The sequence below is a fragment of the Buceros rhinoceros genome, unplaced genomic scaffold (genome assembly GCF_000710305.1).
Source record: "Buceros rhinoceros silvestris isolate BGI_N320 unplaced genomic scaffold, ASM71030v1 scaffold35364, whole genome shotgun sequence".
NCBI lineage: Eukaryota > Metazoa > Chordata > Aves > Bucerotiformes > Bucerotidae > Buceros > Buceros rhinoceros.
This window is the reverse complement of record NW_010408364.1, coordinates 14,121-33,522: the sequence shown is the minus strand read 5'-3', so window position 1 is coordinate 33,522 and position 19,402 is coordinate 14,121. Positions and strand designations below refer to the sequence as shown.

Below are 19,402 nucleotides of genomic sequence, written 5' to 3'. Positions count from 1 at the left end.
CTTTCCCTATTATGAAGGATCAAATCCTACAGTCTGATGAAAAACAATGGAGATGTGAAATGATCAAGTGGCATAACGTAACTGTTTTGTTGCCTGATCTCTATCAGAAAAGGGCACCATGTTAGTCTAGAAATAAACTAACAGAAGTTTCGCTTCATTTTCCTTGATACCTTTTTTTGCAGCTACAGTCACTTCCAAATATAGTTCGAATAATACTGAAAATCAGATTTTAATGGTTAGACTGCCAAGGCTAGGAGACTTATTCTGCTAGTTTCTCATAACCAAGGAGGAAGATTCAGCTTTGGCAGTTTTTCTTTTTGAAACAAATTCTAACGTTGTAGAATATGTAGGTAGTAAATAGGTAGGAAAGCACGCGTGTAATGGATTTGTGCCTTTGCTCTTGCTCTGGTATGGAAGGAACATTTAGCACTTGTGCTGTTCTAGCCTGTGTTTCTTAATGAGAGTTGCAGGGAATATAAATAATTGGATGCCCTCTCCCAGGAACTACTCTGTTTTATTTATGAATTGTCTCCATTGTTGTCAGCTTTCCTTCTTGCATGAGGGTACCAACTGTGATTGCTGGTTATAAATAGTAGTGAAAAATGCTGGGAGCTAGTGGCAGAGCAGGAAATTGCTCAAGGCATGGAGCCTACTTTGCATATAAACGAGAAGTCTGTGTTCAGCTGTTCTCACTGAACAGGTCTGCAGCCCCACTGACCCCTTCCCCGTCGTTCTCCTTGACATGTGCACGCAGAGCGTAGCCTGCTGCCATGACAGAGTTAACTTTCCTTTGTGTTCCAGAACAAGAAGAGACCAAGTTCACTGGCATTCAATTCTCTTAAGCCAACATCCTCTGAAGGGCATATCTAGATTATTCTGGCACTGCAGCATTACTGTCAGGTGGTTTGTTTCAAGGCATTTTAAAATATGTCATGATTCATACTTCAGCAGTTGTCAGTGGAGTAAACATAACACTGGGTTGCCAGTTACCTTCTTTTGAAAGACCAAGCTTAGGAGCCTCTGTGCTTTGACCGTGCTGATCTGGTGAAGAGCGTTGGTGAACTCAGTCATGCAAACAGTAATTCGGCAGACTTTTGGTTCTTCATGGCTCTTAATATTTCTTTCTTTCGTTTTGAAGTGGCAGGATCAGGTTGTACCTGCTTGATTTACCTCCTGCTCCATCTCCTTTGGACGCACCAACAGGGGTATTTTATGATCAGTGTTTCGCTTCCTCCGTACAACATAGAGCAGGACAAAAAGACTTAAATGAAAAGCAATTAACTCCGAGCGTCTTATGCAGTGGCCTGTGGTTTAGCTGCTCTACACTGATCTTTGTTGCAAGTTTAACACTTACTGTATGAGTCATCTTTTTTCTGTTTGTTAAATAACAGATGGATGTAGCACTTTTTCTTCCCTTTTCAGCTACTGTGCAAGAAAACAAGCCAGTTCATTAGGATTTGGCCGTGTGTGTGTGTACATTCTGGCAAGCTGACTTCTCGTTACTGCTCCAAGGTTTTCACTAGCTTCTGAATTGAAACTTTTTCTTTAGCAACCAGAACCTGTAGTGGATTCTTGTTGGGCGGAACCTGTTTGTACTTCAGAGCGGTGCTTTTGAACTCTCTTTGGGAGTACCAAAAGAGTTTTTTTGACTCAGTTGAATGTGGTTTCTGTGTTGCCACCAGTGCTCTACAGTGACTGCACTGTCTTCTGTGCCCCAAAGTTAAGAAGAAGGGGAAGAATTAAGTACTGAAAAGTAGATCGTACTAGGTGTGGCTGTGCTGGAGATTAGTTATTGCTGCTTCTGGAGTACTCAGCACTTTTCCTCTTTAATACTTTTATATATGTCAAAGAGCCTTGGCTTTAGTAGCTTTATTTGTGGAATTACGCAGGCTAATGTGTGATAAGATCAGATTCTGTTGTGCTTAATATGTGTGTGGCAACTTGGAATATGAACTCTGTCTTTGCAGAGCTGCTGTTGTTAGCAGGTTAGCTCTGTTTTCTATCTTGTCTTGTTTTATAGATATTTTTAGTCTGGCTATCTCTGACCCAATTCCACACTGAAAGCTAAAAAAAGTCACCGAATCATGACAGAGGAACTAGTGCTGTACATATTTTGTTTCTAGATTTCTCCCCAAACTTTACATAGGGAGTATTAACCCAGGTAATTTTTCTTTAAATAAAGTGAGTGGAGATTGAGAGCCATAGGGAGAGTACATGTCCATCGAACTTAAAGCATCAGGTTTTCACAAATGTTGGACTAGTATAATTGTTAACATGAAAAAGCAATTTGATGAAAATATTTCATTGCTGCTATCCAATGTGAGGTACAGCTATAAATATTGCAGAAAATGTGAACAGTTGTGCAAAAAAATACTTCCACCTTTCAAAAGTTGGGAGCAGCAATGCTTTGGACTGCTGTTTAAATCAATTTCTCTCTCTGTTTCTCCTACCCTTTCCCTTTCTTTTCCTAGGTGCATTTTACCTGGTATTTGAATATATGGACCATGACTTGATGGGACTGCTGGAATCTGGTTTGGTTCATTTTAATGAAAATCATATTAAATCTTTTATGAGACAGCTGATGGAGGGCTTGGCCTATTGCCATAAGAAGAACTTTTTGCACAGAGATATAAAATGTTCAAATATTCTACTAAATAATAGGTATGGATGTTATTTAAAGCATGTAAAAAAACCTGTATGCTAACAAGATCTTTAAATCTTTCTTTTAGTTGTCACAGTTCATCTGCTTTAAGTCATTAGCAAAACTTTTTTATTAGATTGCCTAGTTTCTTTAAAACCAGCTGTAAAATACTAATCTGGTAACGTTACTGCTTAACACGGGGTCTTGCAATTGTTTGTTAAACTTACCTGTGTTGAAACAGCGGGATTAAAACTTTTAGGTCAGAATATGGGGGAAGATTATCTGAGTTCAAATATATTAAAACAGAATTTTAGGACGTAAGCGTTCGACATGTATTCTTTTTGCCGTCTCACTTCAAGGTGAAGTGTGGCTAGGCTTGTCCTTTGTGACGTGATTCTGAGGTCCTTGTCTCCATCCGTCAGGTGGTGCTTTAAAAGAATATTCCATCAGGGATGTTCAAACATCCTGGCTTGCGGTTATAGCCGTAATGAAATGGGGAGAAGAATTTGTTTCTTTTTAACCACTTGTAATTGCAAATCATATTAGTAAACATGCTTTTGTTCAGTGTGCAACAGCAGCAGATAAAAAGCCTCTGTGAAGGTAGTGGGTAGCTTCAGTATAGAGCAGTTATTCCTCAAATCCAGCAGTACTAAGGGAGCAACTGTAAGAACAAGGTTTTAACAGTAAAAAGAGTATCTTTACAGAGCAGGCAGTCAGCTTCTGGGAAAAAAACCTCACAGGAGGTTTTTTGGGTAGTGTCAGGAGATTCAGAAAGATGATACACATTCCTGGACAGGAGCATTACAGGGAATAGACAGGGATGCCTGTTTTAGCATCCTTAACACAGTGATTGTGGGTAGAGGTTAACTAGGAGGATGATGAACCCCAAGTAGGCAGGTTCACGTGTTCTCCCTGAAAATCTGCTACTGCTGTTGGAGATGAAATACTGAGCAAAATGGATCAAGGGTCTATTTTGGTAAGGCCCTTGTTCTGTCCCAACTTTCTCCAAATTAAATTTGGATTTTTTCCTTTATAGTGAACTACAACTATTTTCAGCTGTGGATCCCACTGCAACTTAAATGTCTTTGCTCAGAAATTCATTCATCTTCCACAAATACACTCTCTGAGTCAGAAGTGTGTAAATTTGAGGGGAATGTTTTTTTGTTTATGGGAGTTCTTCAGGTGTCACAGCAATTTCAAGCACACATCCAAGGGGAAAAATGGAATGGAAACTGTATATTTGATTATCATGAAATGGTCATTTTTACACATATCAGCAAGTTGTGCCCTGATTTGATAGAATAAAATTTATTTGAAAATGACCTTTGCATGTATTTGAAAAGCTCATAAATACAGAAAAACAAAAACCCCATGAAACGTTCCGATATTCTTTTAACGTGTTAGAGAAGCTTGCAGGTAGCTTTCTGTTAGAATCATCTAGACATTGCAGGTGATGGGGGCATTCTGGCCATTGCCCGGAAACTGCCAGGCAAGAGCTCTGTATCTCCTACTCTTCCCCTTATATATGGGAAAACTCAAGAAGGTGTTGGGGATTCTGTCATTGAGCAAGTTGGCTGCAGGCAAAAATAGAAGCCCTTATCTGTCTGGTCACCTTGATTTAAAGGCTGTATTTAAACTTTACAAGAGCAGAACAGGACTTCAACAGTTTCCTAGTAGGAAGTGTGACTGCGGGTAGTTGTTTGGTGTACAAACGCTAGCAGGCATGAGAAAATAGCAGTTTCCTCCCTCAGTTTTTTTCCTGCAGAATTACTGATTTGAGTACTTTACAGTGCACCTAAATTTTGACTAACACCTGGTGATGTAAATGCCGTTTGATGAAGCATTCCTAATCTGGCTTACTTGCCTTTGCTGTTCAGTGAGTGAGTGTATTTGTTTGCTGCAGAGATGAATAGGTTGTAAGGCATTGCTTCCTCATTACTGTGAGGTGAAGATCAGTTGCAGCTGTCTCAGAGTCAAACTTCACCTGATTTTTGGGGAAGAAATCCAGCAGGATTAACCACTGAATAAATTCTTTGCTTTTTCCACCAGAGGGCAGATAAAGCTTGCAGATTTTGGGCTCGCTCGGCTCTACAACTCTGAGGAAAGGTAAGATATAATTAAATAAAAAATTAAATTAAAATTAAATAAAAAGCATTCAGAATTTTACTCTTTTTGCATAACTCTGAGGGCCAGAAGGCTATTTTGTTTAGAAGAGATGTTATTGTACTCTAATACAAATAATTGCTTAGGAAACGTGCATGTTGTCTTATGCTGCATAAACCACAAAACTCTTTGTGTTAGTGCACTGCTTTTCCAGGTGTTCCGGATAAATAACTGTACAGAGTGGCCATATATTGATTGGAAATGAAGAGTTGCGATTCCTTAGTACGTTGTATTAATATGCAGGTCTTTACTCTTAGTTTCTGGTCCAGTATATTCTCTCTGTGGGTACACTCAGGAAAAGTTTAGAGAAAGTGAATTCTTTTTGCTGACACAAACTAGTATACAGTTTCTTTTCAATAAGCATTGCTTCTGTGTAAGATTTAACCTTACATTTGAAGGGGTTCATTGTATTCTTCAGGCAGCCAGTGCTGTTGAATCTGCTGGAAACAGATATAAGTTTAAATAAAAATTATTCCGAAACTTCTTGCGACTTGTGCTTCTGTTCTTGGCATTGCTATGTGTGTACTGCAGGAAAGAGGTGCACAGTTTTTATGATTAAGAGCCTCACTATTTATATTGCCATGTCGCGTGTTTGGTGTGTGGAACTGGATTTTCAAAATTCTGGCCGAATGTTCGTTACATCAGTATGTGCACTGGGTGGCTGGGTACAGAGAAGATGCAGAGCTACCTGAGCCTTGATTTCTTCATACCTGATTTGGGAAATAATATCCCTAATGTTAGCTTTATGTGTTTATTGTTTTCTCACAGAACTCTGAGCAGCTTGTTGAACCTGCTAGCATTAGTTTCCCTGTCTTCTGAGCTGTGGTTTCAGGAACATATGCTTAAGTACAGTTATGAAAACTGTTAAGTGTAGTAGCAGGGTAAGATGATCTTGAGTAGCTGCTGGGTAATTAATTTTTGCTTTGGATGTACATATAATAAAAGGAATTGATGCCATCCTACCTTCTTATTTTGACGTACACCAGACTGACCTAATTTTTTTTTTTCCCCTCTGGTTTACTGTGGTGGCTTTTTTAACACCTGCTTTTAAATTCAGGTAAATTTTGTTTGTAAAACTTAACTGTTCATTTAAAATGTAATGATTGAAAGTTCAGTGTCTTTATAGTGCAAATAACAGATTTTACTATCCATCAAACAGCAACATTATTACACCTTTAAACATAAATGAAACCAAGATTAAAATGTAATTGTGCTAACTAATGGAATTGCCATTTGAACTTGGGAGGATAATTAGAATCTCATTTGTAGATTTTTGACAATTCTTTTGTCATTCATTTTCCTTCTGAGCAGCTTCTGACCTGCAGTACCAGATGTAATTGATGTATACCAGCAAGTGTGTAGTAGCTGCTGCTTTAAATCAACACATTTTATGTTTTTTTCACTCTTGGGTAGAATTATATACTTTTCAAAAGGGCACAGAATTTAGTAGGAGCATAGCGGGGAGGAAATAAAAAATTAATTTTAGAGCAAATCTCATCAGTAGTAGTTGTGCTCCTGTTAATGTTACTCTGGTGAATTTAATACGTTTGGAGTAGGAGGTATGACAGATTATGTAAAAAGACATCTGTTGAAATAAAAAGCACCGTATACTAATATACAGGAGTGGTGTATCGGTAGAGAGAAAATCCATACCATGTAAACATTTCATAGAGGAATGCTTGCTGCAGAGATAAATACGATAAATGATGGCATTGTCCCCCAAAACATACTGCATTTTAAAAAGGAATTGGAGAGTTTCTTAATGAAAGAAACACTCAGGTGATTTTGCAAGAGAGCTAATTAGACTTTGTTCAGACTCCACTCTTAATGTTACTTCGCTTTTTATTTGGAGTTGGGCTAGTGTCGGTAAGAGTGCATTAATAAAACTGGAAGAATTCGGGGATCACTTTTAAGACACCCTGATTGAAACAAAACCTTCCATCTGCTTTCTGTTCTGAACTGTTAGTGCTGTATCTCGGCCTGTCCACAAAAACATGTGTGTCTAAGCTAGTGGAAATCCTTGCCTTAGTGTGAGGGCGGAAAGGATTATTTCCAGTGACCAGAACTTCTGGTTAGAGCTGTAGAGATTTAAAGAACTTGTGAAATACAGGAAGATACTGGAAGCATTCCAGGATGTGGAATCAAAATTGGTGAAGGATGTAGTTCAAGAAAAGCTTTGTCTCTTTTGCTCCTACTTAGAGAGGGGAAAGTGACCGTTTTTTTTCTTCTTTTTAAATGCTTGTAGAGATCCCATGTTCAGTATTCTAATAATTAATAGCTGCCCACACATTACTGGTTTTACCCAAGCATGTCCTTCTCCTGAAATGACCGGCCGTGTAATATACAGTATTGCTATGAACAATAGTTGTGATACAAGATTTACATAGTGATCGTTATTTGTATCTTCAGTCTCTCCTTTGATAGCCTTGGTCAGACAGTTGTGTTTGCTTTTGTGCAGTTGCAGCTTCACAGGACTAAAATTAGCAAAAGGGAGTGGAAGATTGTGCTGTTCTTAAACAGCAGCACGGAAATACCACTTTTTCCGAAATGAGATGGTAGTAAAGTGATAGTCCTCTCTTTTTGCTCCCCCCCACAGCCGACCATATACCAACAAAGTTATTACATTATGGTATCGGCCGCCTGAACTTCTGCTTGGAGAAGAAAGATACACGCCAGCTATCGATGTCTGGAGCTGTGGGTAAGAGTTTGGTGCAGAAGTATGGCAAGCATAAAAACAAGCCAAAAATAAACCTTAAATGTTTCTATCAATCTATAATGATAGCCACAGTGATGGAATTGTGCAAAACTGTTTTACAGCTGCATCCTGGGTGAACTTTTTACAAAAAAGCCAATATTTCAAGCAAATCAAGAACTTGCTCAGCTGGAACTTATAAGGTAACTTGCAACCACTGCCGCATAGTAGGCAAACTGTCAAGTTTCTTTGTTAGTGTTAGAATCAGAGATAATGCACTGCGAATGTTTACAAGTACTCAGCTATCAGCCTGGGCAAGATGTTAAGAGGTTTTGAGGGGCACATAAAGCCAAGTGACTTTCGCTCAGACGTGGAGAAGGGGTTTTTTGGGAGTATTCTGTGGTCCTGGCAATGTACAGTTGAATAGCAAGAGGGGGTTTTGCAGAGCAGCGGGAGGTGTCTGTTACTGAAGTTGTAAAGATAGAGCGGTCAAAATGCCCATTATTTTTAAGATGTTACAACTTCCTTGCAGCAAATTAAAATGAGAACGCGGGCAGTATTAAAGACAACTGGGTTTTGGGAGGAGTAGGTATGTGGCATGCCACTGGACTTGAGTTCTTTGAAGCCTTCCACATACACACCTGGGCTTTGTTATTTTTGTGGGAATATTTCTGTTCCCTCACACTTTATGGAGGTAATAATTCTGTTTCTTCCTTGATCTCAGTAAGTCATAGAATGATATGTATATAACTCAGTGGAACCAGAGCATCTTTTTTTTTTTCCCTTTATTCAGCAAGCAAAAATTGCTTTTGATTCTGATATCATAATTGACCTCGTAAGTGAGGAGAGGTCCTCTTCCTAGAAACAAGGGGAAAAGAGGGTGAGTCCTATAGAACTTAACAGAACCTGAACACTAAATGGTCAACATTAATTTTAAAATTAAATCAATAAAAAATATTGCAAAATTATACCTTAAGATGTTTTTTTAAAACAGCTTAAGTAGTAGTATGTTTCTGTGTGATATATTGTTAGCTGGCTGAAAAAAAGTATATCAAAGCATGTCAGTGGTAGTTCTCAGTGTAAGGAAACTAAACTTGTGAGTTGGGAAGTGTTTGCTTTTGAGCACTAAATGGCGTTGAAGCATGTCATAGTGCAGTCGTGAAGTTTTTCTCTGTTGTACCTCTGGTACAGTAAACTACAATTTCATTATTTCCTTCTCCCACTGGAAACTCCTGTTTTTGTAGCTCATTTTTCCTCTTCACTGATGCTATGCTTTTATGCTTTTATTAAATGTAATATATCAGTTTTATCAACGTCTCTATCACATCACATTACAGTCAACAATTCTACATTTATCCTGTCTAACTAGAGAGTTCAAAGATAGAGCTGAAATAAATTCTGATAGGAAAAGATGGATTTATTATTTTTCTTTTCCTTCCTGAAAGTTACATACCCTGACCAGCATAAAGTCAGATTGGTTTGCATAGCAATTGGGGCATAACTAATGGGTCATTAGATCTCTTACGCTAACCGTTTAAATCTGATAAAAGGGAGGGGTGAACCAGGGAAATGTGTTTGCAAAATGCCCTTCTATGACTCCCTGCGTCACGGTTTGAAACCTTGTGTGTGAAGAGGTAACATGCCTGCTTAGTTACTCTGCTCAAAAGTGTGGTGTGGGTCAACCTGTGCTTAGCCATCCTCGGCTGGAGAACATGAGTGGGGATGGTGGGGGAGGATTAAGACCGGGCAACAGTATTTGTGGCTATTTGTGGATATTGTGGACATTTCTAGATGAGAAAACTCGTAACTGAATTAAAACAGATACAGGTTTTCTAGATGTCAGGTCTTGCTTCTGCCCTTAGGCCGTACTGAGGTGACTTTTTTTCTTACCATTACATCTTCAGGATCGACTAAACTCAGTGGAAAGTGCTTTTTAAGCCGTTCTGTGTATATTTCTTCACTGGCATTGGGAGCTAAGGACGTAAAAGTCAGTTAGCACTCTAAACCTGAGCTATCCAGTTCTCCCAGACAAGTACTTGGAGTACTGTCCAGACAAAATTGGTTAAGTTTTTCAAAACATTTGTGTGGAGGATGCCTGGGGTGGGGTGAGGCATGAAGAGTGGACTTCTTAAAGTCAGTTTACTCTCTGCAGGGGAATTACCTTTTGTAGACAATTCACCATTATTTACTGGAGTTTGGCATTGGACAGTAGAGAAATTTTAGCTAGAAGAACCTGAAAATTAAAATTAGAAACTATTTTTATGTTCACTGTACGTGCAAGAATAAAATGACAGCTGTGTGCTCACTTGTAGTTTTGGATCTCATACCTTTTTTCCCTTCTTTTTTTGGTACAGCCGGATTTGTGGGAGTCCTTGTCCAGCAGTGTGGCCTGATGTTATAAAATTAGCTTATTTCAACACAATGAAACCAAAGAAGCAGTATCGTCGAAAACTGAGAGAAGAGTTTGCTTTGTAAGGATGAAGAATTAGTTTAGTCAATTGTAATTGCATTAAGTTTTCCTGGAGACTTCATGAGCTTCACTATTTTCTGGAGAATGAACATAGATTAAGTGTAAAGGAAAAATGGCTTTAGGTTCTTATCCTTCCCATGATACCCAACAGAGCTTGTATTAATGCTTTTATTTAATAGGCGCTTCAAGAAGAGGGAAAAAGGGCCTCAAATTTCAGCCACCTGCCAGCTTTCACCTAAGGAAACATTTGTTTTCCATGACTGGTACACCTGCCTGTTGTCCCAGTACAAAAACCAGCTCAGAGGACTTAATTTTTTTTATTAGGACGACTGGCTGCAGCTAAATATGTAGTCTGGTTAACATTACAGCCTGTGGGGTCATAAACTCATTCAACGCAGAGGAGTTACCTGAACCACCTATTCTAAAGCATTGGGCTAGTTTTTGTGCAAATATCACATGTGAAAGTTACGGCAAACAGCTGTAAGCTTGTTTTAAAGGGTTTGTTGCCCTCCTTTGTTTACTGTGGGTTTCTGGAGAAATGTGTTTCAAGCAATTGAACAGAACAAAGCGAAGAAAGCTCAGGTGTATGCTTGCACGGGTAGTAAAAGGTGAAGTTTATCTCTTACTACCCAGCTCAGGTTTTGAGTGGTTTTGTTAGGATGTAAGTTACCTGAGGACTTAATAATCCGTTATTTTGGGAGGGATGTATTTACTAAAATTTTGCAAAGTGTGTGATTCAAAAGAAAATTACGATGCTTTTCTCCGTTTTGCTCTGTTGTAGTATCCCACCAGCTGCATTAGATCTATTCGATTACATGCTTGCTCTGGATCCCAGCAAGCGCTGCACAGCCGAACAAGCTCTTCAGTGTGACTTTCTGCGAGATGTGGAACCATCTAAAATGCCTCCTCCAGAGTAAGTAGTTTCCTTTGGTAATGGGCCTTACCGCTACGAAATGTGAACATGCACCGATTTGATTGAGCCCGTTGTGTTTCAGTTAAAGTAGGTGGTGGCAGAACAGCGGTGTTGACACATACAGTTATGTGGTGGTGATTCTGCACTAAAATGGTTGTCAGCTGAATGACACTTACACCATGATCTCAGTGGTTGTGAGGCTCTGAGAACGAAGAAAATCAGTTGTTATTCCTAGGACTAGTTACAGAGTTAGTATCTGTAAAATAAGTACTCCTCTATGAATGTTTTAATGTTGAAAACCCATCATTTCCCTTTTATCTGTGGTTATCAGCGTCTACTTTTCCCAAGGGTTTTGAGATCCTCCGTGAATCTGAATTGTCTTCTTTGGTGGTAGAATGACACTGGGTATAGAACTCTGCAAAGGTACCTGAGAGTCAAAGTGAAATACTTGATGTGGTTTCCTGTGCCAGATGAGATTCTTGGTTTTACAGGCAGGAGGAGTGAAATATTTTGTGCAGAGATTTTCCTGTCTGTCTCCTTTTTTTTTGTTTTGAGAGGAAATGGATTGCAATGTCCAGTTGGGTTTTTGCAGTGACTTAATTGTCATTTTAATTAGTACAAATCCTGCTGGAAGAAATAAGATAATAAAAAAGTATTACAGAATCTGCAGGTTTCATTCTTAGCTCAGGATAGTTGTCAGAACATAGAACATTTAATAATGGCTGAGTAAATTATGCCTTCAAGGCAGCCTGTACTCACTTCTTTTTAATTAGTTACCAACTGGGAAAAATGTTAGAGTTCTGTCTAAGAATTGTATTAAAAACCTTCCAAGACTTACTTGTTACGTACGCACGGTCGTTACTAATGCTCCTGATACTTGGGGCTAAGAGGTTTCGTTGCCTCAGTGTGACTGTATATATATTTATCTACCTCACTGTCTGAATATCAGTCATCAGCAGTCTTAGGCTATTCACTAAAATCTCAGATCCGCTTGTACAGCGTGTTGCTTACATGCATTTTAAAGCAAGTGAATGGGAAGGAATTGGGTTGTTTTTTTTTTTTCAGTGGCTAGGTAACGCATCTAGCCTAGAAGCTGATATATGGTAATTTGAAACAAACGAATTGTTGGTGACCTTTTAAAAATTCAGAGGAACCGCACTCACTTCTGACAGGAGTTGTGTTGGAACCATGCTCTTGTCTGTCAGGAAAGCGTGACCGTCCTCTTGAAAGACTGAGGACTGCTTTGGGAAGAAACAGCTGTTCAAAGAAAGTGTCAGTGCTGATTGCAAGGACCGTAGGATACTTCTCACAATGAGTTCTTGTTTGCTTCTAGTTGTTTTTGTCTAAATTCTTGGCAGGTCTTTGACCAGAGGGAGAGAATAAAGGAAGCAGTTGTCATAATTGCCTTTCCAGTGGCTCGTGTCATCTGTCGCCTACTTTTTCCTGTGTTCCTGGGTGAGGGAAATGCTCAGACAGTTATTAACAGGAAAAGAGAAGGCACTTTTTTTATGCCTGTCTCAGTATTTCCATTATCTATGGGATAATGGGTCTCTGTGTTCCTTAGGAAATCAGAATGTGGATGCCTGCAGGCAAGAGTAATGGCAGTACAGAACTGGGGACGGATGACTTTGTTAGGAGACTTTTCCCTCTGCCTGTATCTGTCTTAAGGGACTGGAATATCCCTTGTTCTTCCTATTATCCTAACTTTGCTAGTGTCAAGTGCTATTTATTCCTGCAACTTATACCTACAATTTCTTTCCTTTTGGTTTTTTAACCTACTTTCTTGGTTGTCTGTGCAGTAAAACTGTAAATACTAGAGAGCCCTATCTGTCATTGTGGACAACTACTTGAACTCCTGAGGCAATAGTAACTTTCGCAAGCGGACAAAAGGAATGGGTCACCCAGACCCTGAAAAAAACCGCTTTCGTATTGATAACTCTGTTAGGTTACTCTGCACACTCTGTTTTATAGCAAGTGTGCACCATTGATTTTGAAGTCTTGATTTACACAAATAATTAGGTTTCATAAGTGTGAATGCAAGAAGGTAACACTGGTTTTCACTTGAAGATAGATTTTCCCCTTTTCTGCCAGAGGGGCCTTTGCTTCTGAAATAGGCAATCAATCAAGAGATTCCAAGAGAAAAGGCACATCTCAGATTTTGCTGGTTTTGGTTATTTTCTGATGTGTTTCTGAGTTCCAGTAGGTTCACCTTCCAAAAGTTACCTTGTGTATATTTCAAGCATTTATTTTACTTATAAAAAAAAAAAATTAAGAAAAACAAATTTTGGGATAAAACTGATTCTCTGTGATGGTTCTTTGCAGCCTTCCATTGTGGCAGGACTGCCATGAGCTCTGGAGTAAGAAACGCAGAAGACAGAAGCAGATGGGCATGACCGATGACTCCACAGCAGCTAAAGTCCCTAGGAAGGATCTGTCTCTAGGCATGGATGAGAGCAGAACCAACACCCCACAAGGCATGCAAACTTCTTCCCAACTCAAAACTCAGGGCAGCTCTAGTGTAGCACTTGGTCAGTAATATTTTCGGTTCTTGTAATTACCTTCTACTTGGATTGCACCTCTAGAAATTTTAGCTGTTATTTTCAGAGTACTGACATCTCCTGGATTCTTGAAGGAGGAACGGTATTGTAAGTTAAATCTTTGTTACAAAAGATTTACCTTTGCTTTTGGAGACTAGGTGTTCTTTTTTAAGTTTTACGTAGTTTTTCAGTCTGGTCAGAGCAATGACCTTGCTCTGTATTTTGAGGGGATTTTATCTCTTGATCATCTATAATTCTCCTCTAATCCCACAGACCAGGTGCTCCTCCAAGTTACTCACAATCTCCATGGACTGGAGGAACTTACTGGTATTGATAAACTGATCAGAAGGCGGTTTTTAGAACAATCATCACTTCAGATGAAACAGATTCCCTCTGCATGTTATGGCAGTCCTCAGCTTTCCAAGTTCTTGGGTCTGAGCCAAGTTGTTAAAAATAACCAAAAAACCAGACTCTGAACCCACCCCACCCCCCCCCTGCAAAACCCAGTATAACAGAAAGTAACTACCTCCGTAAATTGCACAGCTGTTAATTCTGAAACTTAACCGGAGTATCTTGCTTGGAGACCAATTTTATGAATATAATATAAAGAGTAAAGTAATGGTTTCCTATGTGGACGCCATTTGAGATACTCAGCAGTTCAGCGATAGTTCCCTTATGATGCGTAGAAATGTACAGAATAATGATGACAAATGGGTACATGACAAGTTTAATTTTGACCGTTTTTGGCTACGCAAAGTGACCGTAAATCCAATGACACAGCTACAGGGCTCAGCGGAAGGAAAACAGTTCAGATGCCTGAAAATTCGTTAGTACTAGCCATCTTGAATCAGCTCTTCATTTAACAATAGAGTGGAATTCCAAATACTCTGTACGAACATATATAGAAATTAGTGATTTTGATCATATTTTATTGCAGTTTATTGCCTCTGGCTCCTGTTCATCTTGTTTCACGCTGTATGCCAGTGTGTGCTTCTGCCGCTCCATACGTTTATGCTAAAGTTTTGGCAGCATTTTCAAGCATGACTTTCTGTAGCCCTTAAAATTTTTTGCCCTGCAAATGAAAAGTGTATGGAAGTTCAAAGAGTCCAAAGAACAGTAGTTATATTCTTTGTGCTTGTATAGCAGGTAACCCGATGAGAGACTACTGTGTTTATTAGTCATTAATGCTAGCCATGAGAAATAAGCTAAACAAAAAGAGGAGGAATCATTCAGAGCTATATTGCTGCTTGCCCATAAGAACATAGAAGAATATATCTAAGTAGAAAGGACAACAAATTTAATTTTCAGTGGAGCTTAGACAGTTTTCTGTATTAAGCAAAACACTTGTGGAAGCCTAATGCACCTTAGATAATATGATCAAGATGATAAGAGAATGAGTTTGCTCTTGGAATGGACTTGAAACTAACCCAAGATTATGGAATAGGTAGAGAAGTTTCCCTATCTGGCATTTTTCTGTGGAATTGTCACTGAGAGCATGAGAGAACTTTGAGTGTTGAACGTGCCATCCTCCGATGTTACAACTGTTAGGCGTGACATCTGAGTGAGAGCCAGCAGTACAAGGCATTAGAAATCATGTTTTTTTCTGTTTTGCCAAATAAAAGCTGGTTTTATATTTATATAAATACATAATATTAAGTCACTGGATCCAGCCTGAGTAGATTCCAAGTGCTTGTATCTTGTGCACATCCGCAAATAGGGTAGTGGGTTGAGGGCTTTGCAGCGCTTTCCGGCTGTGCTGCTCTTAGTCTTGCAAGGCAAATAATAAATATTTTTGTGTGTATGACTGTTTTTTTCAGGCATGGCTTTGAACCTGCTATGAGTTAATGTGTTGGGGAATTCGCAGAATGGCAGGGATAGAAGAGGGCAGAATGTGTTCATGTTAATGTGGGTTGAAAAAAATCCAGGGCTCTGCCAGCACAGTCACACGCAGTCATTTTTCAGTTACTTCCTTCTCTAAGCCATCTACTCAGGGCATATTGAAATCCACGCTGCTTCGCTTCTTTCAAAATAAACTACCACACTGGGTGTTTGAAACTAAGAAACTACTTTGATATTCAGACTTCCTTATTCATATTCCCCTGAATCATCGTAACCTCCTCTTATTTGTGGCAAATTCCATTTCATTGAAGAAATTGTCACAAACCCGCGTTTCCTGCTACTTCTTGTCCTTCAAACTCGGCACTTGCTTTTGCGTTTATGCTGCTGGGTCACCTAGAGCCTGGTCACTTGAGCAGGTGTTAGAATCCAGGTGCTGAATTAGAAGGGGCCGGAATGTGACTGGAAATGCGTTTTGCAGATGGCTGCTTTTTAACAGAGGGATGTGATGTGTCAAAGATAGGAAGTTTTGCAGGGACTGGAAATCTTACAGCTGCCTAAAGCAGGTGGCCTTAAGCCCCAGCTTAGTTGTATTGCGGAAAATTGAGCTGCAGCTTGATGTTTCTCGTCTGTCCGAGTGTCTGCGCACACCCCACACCCCCTGGAAGTAATTTTCTTTGTATCGGATCTTAGTCTTCCATTTCCTATAGCTATCCCCCAAAGGCAGTTAACGTGTAAAAGCATTCCATTTCGATGTTGTCCAAACCTGTGCTTTGCCAGCTGTGTCAGCCATGCTAGATTAGTCTTACTTTTGAGTTTCTGAAATATGCCGGTTCTCAATAATACTCAAAACCACCTTTTTTGTCTTCAGCAAAAACAAGCACTGGACAGCAGTTAAACCAGAATGAAGTGGCAATCCTGCTAAACCTGCTACAGTCTAAAACAAGTGTTAGTTTGGCACAGTTTGCCCAAGTGTTGAATATTAAGGTAAACCCAGAGACTCAGCAGCAACTAAATAAAATAAATCTTCCTGCTGGAATTTTGTCAGCAGGTGAAAAACAGTCAGAACAGCAACAGCAGCAGCCGCCGCCTCCGCCACCACCGCCAGAACAGGAGCCTCTAAAACAGCCGACCGTAACGCAGCCTCCTGTACCACCTGCTCAGCTGAGTCAGCCTAAAGTTGAGACTGATGCTGCCCAGGCAGCTGTACAGAGTGCATTTGCTGTTCTGTTGTCTCAGTTAATAAAGGCTCAGCAAACAAAACAAAAAGATTTTACGTTGGAGGAGAAGGAAAACGGATCAGGAAATGAAATGTCATTACAACTCAGGCAGCCTCCAGAGCCCTCCACTCCTGTGTCTGTCAGCCGGGATGACGTGGAGTCTCCAGCACCCAGCTACCCGCATCTGATCAAGTCATTGTATACGTCTGCAGGTACTGAAGGTCTTTGTTGCTAACCAACAGATACCGTGAGCAGTGGAGATGTAGTAGTTTGGGGATACAGAGTTAACTTGTTAACCATATGAGTCTGAGTGAGATTGGAGAGATGATCAAATTGATTTGGTCGTGTTTTACATCGGGGTCGTAGAATGTGTGTCTTTCTGTAACAGGTGCCATACAGACAGAGCAAAAGATGATCCCCACTCAGAGGTACACCAGTGCCACGAAACAGTTGATGAAACAGTTACACTGGTCATTATTTGGGGGTTTGGAGTTTCCTGAGTGGTGGTTGTGGTGGAGAAGACCACCTTCTCTACCAAATTCGTAGCTGGAATTTGCCAGTTTTGATTGCGTGTTTAGGCAAAGCCTGTTTTGGGCAGAAGGTATTTTATTTTGGTTTATAATGCTGACTCGAGCAATTTCTTGGTGTTGTATTTGTAAGGGGTTACCCGTAAGCGTTGCTAACACATGGTTGAAGGTTTGCATTGGAGTATAGTAGTGGCTTCCTCAGTCTTCTCAAAGAGTAGAGGTCTGTTGTTGATCTTTTTGAACTGCTATTTCAGTTTTACTATATGGGGGTTTATGTATTGTTCTGAGGTGTTTGCAGCTGTTGAAAAAATATTCTGAAGTGGATTGAGGGTTTTTTGGGTGGCGGGGGTTTTTGTTCTTTTTTTTAACCTTCAGTTTTGCTGTTCCTTGGTAGGGTGGCCTTTTGTCCCTCTTTGCAAACCTTTTCTGATCTTTCTTTGAATTTTCTAGTGTTTATGTGTTGCTTGAGTTTTTTCTTTTGTTTGTTTGGTGGTTTATTTTTTAAGGAACTCATACTGTTTTTCTTTAACTGTTTGCCTGGTAATTTTACTTTGAGGAGAAACCTGCACCACCCTCCTGAGGCAAATGAGCTGTTGCCTTCTCCAAACTAATCTGTCCCATAAATTTAACTAAGTTAATGAGAACTGAAGTAACAAAACCTCTGTATTGCTCCAGGAAAAAGCCCTTTCCTTTCTGGTATTGTGGTATGGTTTATTTTTATTCCAAAGCTTTTCTTTTTCATCTGCTTAGGTCAAGAGGATTTGGTTAGGCAGTCCGAGATGAGGCTTCTGAACCGAACACCTGAACAAGAACGCCCTCGGATCTTGCCTCCAGACCAGCGTCCCCCAGAGCCACCAGAGCCTCCGCCTCTCACTGATGAAGACCTTGATTATCGGACAGAGAACCAGCATTTGCCTATAACTAACTCTTCAGGAACGGATCCTCACGCAGGAGTGAAAGCAGCTCTTCTACAGCTGCTTGCTCAACATCAAGCTCAGGCGACAACGGAGGAGCCAGTACAGACAAGCGTGGATTATCAGGCTAGAGACTCCTATGTGACAGGCCCAGACTACAAGGATAACTTTGGGTCCTCTTCCTTCTCATCTGCCCACTACGGCAGTAGCGATGGAATAGGAAGCGGATCATCAGGAGCATTAGAAAGGAGGAACTTCCTTGGAAACTCGGATATTCAGTCTTTGGATAACTACAGTACTGCTTCATCTCACTCTGGTGCTGCCCCTCCTCCGTCGGCCTTTTCCGAATCCTTTCCCAGCTCAGTAACTGGTTATGGAGACATTTACCTCAACACTGGCCCCATGCTATTTAGTGGAGATAAAGACCACAGGTTTGAATACAGCCACGGCCCGATCCCGGTTCTGGGGAGCAGCAGCGACGCTTCCGCAGGGCCCGAGAGCACGCACTCTTTGCCCACAAAGATGCACAACTATAGCTACGGAAGTAACTTACAGGAAAATCCCGGTGGCATTGGCCACATGCATGGACAGACTTGGACTTCTCCTGCCCAGGGACCCGGCTATTCCCAAGGATACAGGGGACACATTAGCACATCCGCAGTGAGAGGGCGAGGCAGAGGATTACCATTCTGATTATCTGTTTTTCCTCAGGCACATCATTTTTATCTGGAAAAACTTTTTTTTTTTTTCCTAGCTGCAGTTTAAAGCAGCAGTTCAACAGACTTGAATAATGTTAATTCAACAGCTTTATTTTTATGTGGAAAAGGGTCTTGCATACAGTAGGAAGAATTAAAGATGCTTAAAACTCATGCTGTCTGAAAACTAGGTAAACTTGATTGTACATGTTCACAAACTCTAGTTCTGAATTTTATTTTGTATTTTGGCAGTTTTAAGTGGATGCTAAATTTAGGGACATCAGCTTTTTATGGCACTCTTTCAGATCTTCTGAACTATGCACATTTGTGCTTTTTTTGTAAGTTTGGACCAACTTTTATGTAAAAAAAAAAAAATTTTACAACAATCAAAGCAGGGCACTGATTTATTTGGTATTTTTTCTTTTTACAGAACTACCTTTAGTCAAAGGTCACTGTCAGTCTTTGCACTGCTTTCAGTGTTATTGTGGAAGGTGTACTTTGTGTTCATTTCAGATAATAAAACACAACCTTTCTCTTGATGCAAAATTTTATAAATATTTGGTCAATGTTTTGTTGGTTTTTTTTTTTTCTTCTTTCAAGAAAAAAAGAAAGAATGCATGTTCTGGTAAAATGTTCTCTCCATCTCCCAGGCTTGTTTATATAAAAACTCTTTTACTTGAATGGTAAGTGCCTTAACATTTAAGCTTAAGGTCTGCAAAAATTTGGAAGTACTTTATAGATGGATATGAAAATAATACCTAAACCTAGGTAGTTAACATTGAAAATTCAGATAG

General features: G+C 39.9%; 1 protein-coding gene across 1 annotated transcript in view; it reads left to right on the top strand.

The window, feature by feature from the left end:
* CDK13 (cyclin-dependent kinase 13) overlaps positions 1-19,154 on the top strand; it is a gene marked incomplete at its 5' end in the record, with an annotated part of 32,291 nt that extends 13,137 nt beyond the window's left edge. Inside the window, 9 exons of the mRNA XM_010134843.1 lie at positions 2,472-2,661; positions 4,691-4,747; positions 7,401-7,502; positions 7,622-7,699; positions 9,851-9,967; positions 10,748-10,879; positions 13,202-13,407; positions 16,124-16,684; positions 17,750-19,154. Of these exons, the coding sequence (XP_010133145.1) occupies positions 2,472-2,661; positions 4,691-4,747; positions 7,401-7,502; positions 7,622-7,699; positions 9,851-9,967; positions 10,748-10,879; positions 13,202-13,407; positions 16,124-16,684; positions 17,750-18,606 (2,300 nt within the window). The remainder of the gene's footprint in view (positions 1-2,471; positions 2,662-4,690; positions 4,748-7,400; positions 7,503-7,621; positions 7,700-9,850; positions 9,968-10,747; positions 10,880-13,201; positions 13,408-16,123; positions 16,685-17,749) is intronic.
* Between the last annotated feature and the right edge of the window lie 248 nt (positions 19,155-19,402).